The 9,021-nt window shown below is 40.2% G+C and overlaps 1 protein-coding gene across 2 annotated transcripts in view; it reads left to right on the forward strand.

Annotated features, from left to right (window-relative positions):
• CFAP97 (cilia and flagella associated protein 97) overlaps positions 1-9,021 on the forward strand; it is a 21,443-nt gene continuing 12,422 nt past the window's right edge. The window contains exons 1-2 of one of the 2 annotated variants that reach the window (XM_023514900.1): positions 1-164; positions 6,671-7,707. In XM_023514900.1, the coding sequence (XP_023370668.1) occupies positions 6,687-7,707 (1,021 nt within the window). In that variant the 5' untranslated portion in view covers positions 1-164; positions 6,671-6,686. Of the gene's footprint in view, positions 165-391; positions 521-6,670; positions 7,708-9,021 lie in introns of those variants that run through there. The other variant, XM_023514901.1, reaches the window with a different exon arrangement.

The following is a 9,021-nucleotide window of genomic DNA, read 5'->3' on the forward strand; positions in this document are numbered from 1 at the left end:
CCAGCCACTGCCGCCGGCGCCGTGTACTGAAGTCGCTGCCTTGGTTCCCAGGTGACCTGCGCGCGAGTGTCTCCTGCTTCCCCGCCCGCGGCGCGCCGGCCACCTTCCCTCGCGTTCGGCATCCGTTTCACCCTCCGGAGTCCAGGTGGCGGCGAGCACTCGGGGTTGGTATAACCGAAGCCTGTGCTGGACGCAGGGAGGGGAGCCCGCTGGGGCCCCCTGCCCTCCGCCTAGTCACCTTCCTGCTCGGCGGGGTGTGACTCCAACAAAGGCGCCGGAGCCTGCGGCGGGCTGGAGTCCGGGGCCGAGGCGGAAACGGTCGGTCCTATTCCCGGGATGCGTGCTGGGTGGCGTGGATGTCCTGCCAGGCTCTAAGTTGAGTTGTGGTGGCGACACCTGCAGGGCTGTGACGGCTGCCGCCCACCTTTGTGGACTCGAACCTGAGGCCCGAGGGGCTGTCATTTACCTTCTGCTGTCTCCTGAGGTCGGGAAGGGGTCGTGAATTGCTCCTGGAGTTTCTGTAAGACTTGTGTTTAATTTGGGCTGAGGTTTCCCTGCTCTCCGTGGGATTATTTTATGGGGACCCTGTTTTACCATCTAACTTCAGAAATGTAATTTCTGAATAAACTCAATAAAAAGACATTTTAAAGTGTCAAAAGTGACACTTTAAAAAAAATTCCAGATTTATTTTAGGTATACATGTCCAAGTTACTCCTGGAATGGTGTCCAGATTAAGCACCATGTGGTGAACTGTTCTTGGATTTTATCCTTTTCCAGTGTGCTAGAAAGAGAATCTTAACTACTTTCTTAAGCTACCATGTTCTTATTTATTCTCTAGCGTAAATTGAATCTAATTTTGAAGTAGAAGTTATCAAAAGGATTGCTTAGTGTCGATGAGACTGTTGGATAAATTTAGCATAACTTTTAAGTGCGGTAGGATTTGGGGGGATTTTTTTGATAGGGAGCCTCAAGCTGTCCCCCTGGGTAGAGTGCCATGGCATCACGCTCACAGCAACCTCCAACTCCTGGGCTCAAGCGAGTCTCCTGCCTCAGCCTCCCAAGTAGCTGGGACTACAGGCACCAGCCACAACGCCTGGCCATTTTTTGGTTGCAGCCATCGTTGTTGTTTGGCGGGCCCGGGCCGGGAATTCGAACCCACCACCTTAGGTGTATGTGACTGGCGCCTTAGCCGCTTGAGCCACAGGCCCGGAGCCGGTAAACGAGCCTTGGTTTTAACTTTAACTCACTAGCTGTGTTATCCCCCAACAAGAGAATCAGCCTGTCCTTTGAAGCCAGGCATTGACAACTTCTTTGTATCTATGTAAGTTGTAAATGGCATTATCGTCCAGTAGAAGGCTGTTTAATCTACACTGAAGATCTGTTGTTTAGTGGCCCTACCTTCAGCAATTCTCCTAACTACATCTTCTGGATAACTAGCTGCAGCCTCTTCATTAGCCCTTACTGCATCACCTTGGATTTTTATGTTATAGAGAACATGTCTTTCCTTAACTTCATGAACCAACATCTGCTAGCTTCAGACTTTTTTCTTTTGCAGTGTCCTCACCTCTCCCAGCCTTCATAGAATTGAAGATAGTTAGGGCCTTGCTTCCTTAGGCTTTGGCTCAAGAGAATCAAAATGATACTTATGCCAAAATGGCGTCTTTTGGAGTGACGTATTCTGATCCCTTCACAAGCAAGGTAGGAAGCAGTTAGCTATGAAAAATAAGGATTTCAAAGAAGTATCTGTGATCATTTGGCTTATAGATTCTGTGGGATTAAGACCTACTTGAGGGTTGAGAAAGATCACCCACCTCCTTGGAAAGCAGCATCCTAGCAAGTGGTTACCTAGTCCTTGCTCTTGTTACTTCGGGCTCAGAATCTTAGCCCCTTCCATTTTCAGACAGTTCTTATGTTCAATTCAGAACAGCTGTCCTATGCACGCCATCTGTTAATGCAGATTCTACCTTGGAGACACAAATAAGAAGTCTACGGTCTCTCTCTCCTTCTCTGTTCTCCTCTCTCTCTCCTCTTTTCTCTTCTCTCCCCTCTTCTCTTTTCTCTCCTTAGTGCTGCTCTGCAGCATCTCTCCCCTGCCAATAAAGACCTTTCGTACAAAAAAAAAAAAAAGAAAGAAAAGAAGTCTATGGTCTTTCTGCATATTGCAGTGTTGGTCCTCTAAACTATTTATTGTGACTTAGATTCTAGATTCCTCATCATAGACCCAGTAGTAAATGTTTTCATTTAAGACATCATTTGATCAAATAGAATATAATGCAGCTTAGTTTAGCCTCCTATTCCAGTATGACTTAAGAACATAACTAGTTTTTGGTTTCCAAGTCATACTTTTGCTACCAGGTGAGCTTCAAGTTTGTATTTTTTTTTTTTTTTTTTTTTTTGAGACAGAGCCTCAAGCTATTGCCCTGAGTAGAGTGCCTTGGCATCACAGATCACAGCAACCTCCAACTTTTGAGTTCAAGTGATTATCTTTCCTCCACCTCCCAAGTAACTGGGACTACAGGCGCCCACCACAATGCCTGGCTATGTTTTGGTTGCAGCGGTCATTGTTTGTCATTGTTTTGTGGCCCAGGCTGGATTCAAACCCACCAGCTCAGGTGTATGTGGCTGGTGCCTTAGTCTCTTGAGCCACAGACACTGAGCCAAGTCTGTATTCTTTTTGAGACAATGTCACCTCTGTTGCCCAGGCTAGAGTGCTATTGCATCAGTCTAGCTCATAGCAACCTTAAACTCCTGAGCTCAAGTGCTCCTCCTGCCTCAGCCTCCTGAGTAGCTGGGATTACAGACATCTGCCACAACACCCAGCTAAATTTTCCTATTTTTAGTAGACATGATATCTCACTTTGCTTAGGCTGTTGTTGAACTCCCCAGCTCAAGGGATCCTCCCACCTCAACCTCAGTACTAGGATTATAGGTGTGAGCCACTGCACCCAGCCTCTATACAAGTTTTGCAATATTATAAGTAAATTGTATTATAATTACATAAATAATGTTATAATTACCATTTCTTCTTTTTAGTGTTTTGTATATATATATATATATATATAGTTTTTTTTTGACCAGATTTTACTCTGTCACTGTGTACCACCATGCCTGGCTAGTTTTTTCTATTTTTAGTAGAAACAATGTCTCACTTTTGCTCAAGCTGATGTCAAACTCCTGAGCTCAAGGGATCCTCCTGCCTCAGCCTCCCAGAACCCTAGGATTACAGGTGTGAACTACCTCACCTGGCCTAGTATTATATTCTTAAGATAAATTTTCGGAAGTGAAGTTACTGATTCAAAGGGTTTATCGATTGTTTTATGGTCCAAAAATTAAAGAGAGGCAAGTTTGAGTTTTTATAAATTACTTGAGAGAATTGGCTTTGATTTCTATATGGATAAATGTGATGCCTAAAACCTTACTAAGTATCTTTGTTTTAAGGATTTGGGAAGGAGGCTGTCAGTCTGATTTTTAAAATGTAAAGGAAATAGTAGTGAATGGAAAGTAATACGTCTTGCATTTTAATATCTATTAGGCATATATTTTATATTCTCTTTCTCAAATTCTTCTTTTTTTTTGAGACAGAGTCTCACTTTATTGCCCTCGGTAGAGTGCTATGGCATCACAGCTCACAGCAACCTCCTACTCCTGGGCTTAGATGATTCTCTTGCCTCAGCCTCCCGAGTAGCTGGGACTACAGGCGCCCACCACAGTGCCCTGCTATTTTTGTTGTTGTTGTTGGAGTTTGGCTGGGGCCAGGTATGAACCCAGCATCCTTGGTATTTGGGGCCAGTGCCCTACCCACTGAGCCACAGGTGCTGCTCTGTTTCTCACATTTTAAGATCTATTGATATGTATTAGAATTTTAAAACTCCTGTGTATTTTGATTAATTTTCAGTTAGCTTATATAAGCTATATTAAATTTCCCTAAACGTTGTATACCATTTGCACACTTGCTTAACATCACAATTTATACTTGATTTTCTTAAATACTTCAAACACAGCAAAGGAAATCTTCCTAATCAACCAGACATTATTTATAAACTTACTAAGTCTAAATTTACTGATTTAATCATTTAGATTACCTTAAGTATTTATTTATTTTTTTATTTTGAGACAGAATCTCACTTTGTCACCCCAAGCTAGAGTGCCATGACATCATCATAGTTCAAAAACCTCAGTCTCTTGGGCTCAAAAGAGCCATCCTTCTGCCTCAGCCTCCCGGTAGCTGGGACTACAGGTGCCCACTATGATACCCAACTAATTTTTTTTTTCTTTGAGACAGAGAAAGAACTTTGTCTCCTATCATAGGGTGCTGTGGCATCATAGCTCACACTCACTTTGTCTCCTGTCATAGGGTGCTGTGGCATCATAGCTCACAGGAACCTCAAACTCTTGGGCTCTAGTGATATTCATTCCTGAATAGCTCATACTACAGGTGCCTACCGCCACAGACTACCTATTTTCAGAGACGAGGTTCTTGCTCTTGCTCAGGCCGGTCTCAAACTCCTGAGCTCAAGCAATCCACCCATCTTCAAACTTCAAACACCCATCTTCACCTCCTGTTGGGATTACTGGCATGAGCCACCATGCCCAGCCTTCCTTTAAGCATTTGAAAATACATTATAAATAGTTAAACTGTTATAAAATCTGATATATCAGAATCTCTTAAATTCTTCAAAGCCTAAAAGCAGACAGAATTATTCAGTGATGATAAAATGTAAAATCTTTTACTGCCTGATTTGATGTATTGTAATATGAACATAGTAAGCATGTAATTATTATTGGAGATATATATGTCTATATGCCTTTCTTTAATACAGCACACATATACACACACACACACACACACATTTTTTATCTTTTTTTTTTTTGTTTGAGACAGAGTCTTGCTCTGTTGCCCTAGTGGAGTGCTGTGGCATTATAGCTCACAGCAACTTCAAACTCTTGGGCTTGAGCAATCCTCTTGCCTCAGCCTCCTGAGTGGCTGGGACTACAGGTACCCACCACCTACGCTCAGCTAGCTTTTTCTATTTTTATTAGAGATGGGATCTTGCCCAGGCTGGTCTCAAACTCCTAAGCTCAAGGGATCCTCCTGCCTTGGCCTTGCAGAGTGCTGGGATTACAGGTGTGAGCCACTGTGCCCAGCCTTAGCACAGCTCTTATTGTCACTTTTGAATATCATTATGGACTTATAGCTGTCCACAGAATTATTTTTTCATTTTTATGTACCTTTTTTCTTTCTCATTTTTTAGTGCTAAATTGTCAAGCTTGGGTAACGGAAGCCACTTTAAACAAGATCCTTGTTTCATTTTCTGCTGCCCCAAACATATTTGAATATTGTGCTTTCTGCAACAATTAGATGCTCCAGGACCTTCTTTTTTACTTTTTTTTTCTTTGCCTCTAGAATTAGCTGCTTCCAGAGAGTCCTGGGGTTTTTTTTTTTCTTTTTTCTTTTTTTTTTTTAGATACAGAGTCTCACTTTTCTCACTCTCGGTAGAGTGCTGTAGCATCACAGCTCACATCAACCTCCAACTCCTGGGCTTAGGCACTTCTCTTGCCTCAGCCTCCCGAGTAGCTGGGACTACAGGTGCCGCCACAACTCCCAGCTATTTTTTTGTTGCAGTTTGGCTGGGGCCAGGTTCGAACCCACCATCCTTGGTATATGGGACTGGTGCCCTACACACTGAGCCACAGGTGCCGCCCAAGTCCTGGGTTTTTTTAGTGAAGAATTCTTTCGCTTTTATACTAGAGATCAAAGTCTGAACACAGGATTACCAGTGACAGTGTGCCACTGCTGCTTAGACCACTATAATAATGGAAATAGAAATATACTTTTAAAGGCTATAACTTTATAGTTATGTTCCAATTTATTTTCAACTGTATGCAGAATTAATTGTATGTAGAACATACATGAATTTATAGGTCTGCTCGTAATTTAAGGTCTATAACAAAAATAGTGGCACTTGGACCTTAGTAGAAAGCAACTGCTTTGACCATTTTTATCCATTTCTTCTAATATTTAACTCCTTGCATCTAAGTAATATGCCTTGGTTTTCTATTTTGGCAGCTGTTGGCTTTCTGCTATGTGTCACTGTGTTAAAAGGGCTCTGGCATAGAGATATTTCATAGCAGTTCCTCTTCAAGAAGATAATAGGGGAAGCTTTTACTTTTAATATATCTCTTCCTTTCTGCTTCTTCCTTACTAACTGCAGTGAAGGAACAGAGTAGCACAAAGACAGCAAATACTGAAAACAGATGTTTGTCAGTCTTCATTGCACTATTCTCACTAGAATAATGTGTATTTGCACTGGCTTTGTCAATCCTCCAAGGTTTTAACTCCATCCTTATTCTTAATTTATAAAAGTCAGACTTTCCTTAGGGTTCTACTTTGCTATCCCATATTGGTGATATCCCTCCCTTGACGATCTATTATTTTTTGTGTGTGAATTTACTGTTAGACTTAATTATATTTCAGATAACTGGTACTGCTTACTATGACCCCAAAGCCCCATCGTCACTTCACTGAGATTTTTGCTTTTGTTTTGTAATGTTTCCCATTATATATTACTCAGACTTCTCAGTTTGGGAAAATTATGTAAGTACTATATGAAAATGAAAAGTATTTGGAAATTATTCTTTTGTCTGATAGTTACACTTTATTCATTTTCAGGTATATTTTTGGCATCATGGATCGATTTGAAGATATATCAGACGGTGAAGTGGACCATTCTTTCTTTGACAGTGACTTCGAAGAAGCAAAGAAATGTGAAAGTAACTCAGTTTTTAGCAAGCAAGAAGATGACCCTAAAGAGAGAATAGATAAAGATATAGAAAATGTACAACTGAAAATTGGAATACAAACAAAGGAAAATTATCTTACTGAAAAGGGAAATGAAAGAAAAGCAAAAATTTCCCTAGAAGAACACCCAGCAGAGAATATCACACAAACCAGTTCTTTATCATTGACAACTCCTTCAAGATCAAAAAAATTGTATGTTGTTACAACGGGTCATAAAATCCACATTCCAAAAAGAATTCCCAAAATTGTAAAAGAAGGTGAGGATGATGATTATACAGATGAAGAGGAAAGCAGTGATGATGGGAAAAAACTCCATATGAGGGCCAAGTCAGCTAATAACTTTAAAAAAAACATTAGTAAAAAGTATTCCAAAATTAGTTCCTCTTCCTCTTCTCTATCTTCCTCATCTTCAAGTTCAGGTACAGATTGTTCAGATGCTAGATGTGATAAATGCATATTGGGTTCACGTCCATCATCAAAGAAACATGTATCTGGTATAATGCCCTTATCGCCAAAACATAAAAACACATCAGGAGTAAAATCAACAGGAACACAGCCTTCAAGTCCTAAACCAAAATTTGGTGACCACACTGAGGAATCTGAAGATACTGTGACAGATGTAACCCCTTTATCAACCCCAGACATCAGCCCTGTTCAGTCTTTTGAACTGGGTGCATCAAATGATCAAAACATGAGAGTTAAAAAGCAAGAAAATGTAAATCGAGAAGTATATGAAGATGGTGAGGATTTAAAAAATAATTCAAAATATTTGAAATCAGCCAAAATAGGGACAGAAAAACATGGGCCCAGTCTCACTTCCCCATCTTCAGTATTAGATTCCAATTTAGATGTCAGATGTAAACAAAAAGTCTTACATGACACCATGGACCTGAATCATCTTTTGAAAGGTAATTTTCTTTTAAGACTTTGTATACTAAATATTAATTATATGTTAAGCGTAAATATTAAATGCTATGTATTTCCATTGATTTTTCTAGTAGATAATTTATTGTTTCAGATGATTGGTATTATAGTAGTTTTACCAAATATTACATTTTACTCCAGAAATATCTGGAATATCATTTGTATTATCAGGTAAGATAATGTACCATAAAGCTAATCAACTAGAACTAGAAACTTCTCACTAGTTTTATGTTAGTGCCTTACAAACTCAAAATGCCCAGAGGGAACAAATGGAGAAAATAAATGAGAGAAGTGACTTTTGTTAGAGACAAGGGCAAATTTCACTTTCTTTTTTAGGGTGAAAATGACCTGATGTGTTGTCTCCACATCAGGGAAAGTGGCCAGAAACTGTCAAAGAAGAGTAAACCATAGGGGACTACTCAGGTTTTAAGTTAAAGGCTAATGAACATTACTTAAAAATAACTACCAAGGGCCCAGGGTGATAGCTCAAGACTGGGCCTGTAATCCTAGCATTCTGGGATGGGGAGGCAGGATCACTCAAGGTCAGGAGTTCAAGTCCAGCCAGAACAATAGTGTATGACCCCCGTCTCTACTAAAAATAGAAAAAGTAGCTAGGTATGGGGGTACATACCTATAGTCCCAGCTAGTTGGGAGGCAGAGGCAGGAGGATCACTTGAGCCTAGGAATTGAGGTTGCTGTGAGTTATGGAGCCACTCACTACACTCCAGCCAGGGCAACAGAGCAAGACTCTTGACTCAAAAATAAATAAATAAATAAAAAGAAAGAAAAGAAAAAGAAAATGGACATTTATGATAGTATAGGAAGAATGAAAATAAGAGCTTGAAAAAGATAGGCCAGGTGTACCTTCTCTAAAAAGGAAATGTACAAATATCAATCCTATTAGTGTACAAAATATTAGAAAATTCAAGATAATGAAAATCACTAACGGACAAAGAAGGGTATTTTACATTAGTAAATGAGCCAAATACACCATAAAGATCTAACAGTCATTGGTTTGAAATGTATGATAAAATTAAAACAGTGCAAAGCCACATTGACAATGAAAGACTGATAAAACAAAAAATTGTTAACTGTCTGCTTATGGGCTGCACGTGGCCCACAGGTATTTTATTTGTTACATAATACTTTGGGTTTGTTTTAAGTGATGAAATAAATTACCCCAAAACACTGCGATAGAGAAGCGTTTTTCAACCTTTTCTTAATCTCAGGGCACACTTGAACCTATAGGTAAACTTTCGCAGCACACTTACATTATGTAGATCAAAAAAAAAAAAAAA

This window comes from Otolemur garnettii, unplaced genomic scaffold (assembly GCF_000181295.1).
Source record: "Otolemur garnettii isolate 467f Iridium unplaced genomic scaffold, OtoGar3 scaffold00061, whole genome shotgun sequence".
Classification (NCBI taxonomy): domain Eukaryota; kingdom Metazoa; phylum Chordata; class Mammalia; order Primates; family Galagidae; genus Otolemur; species Otolemur garnettii.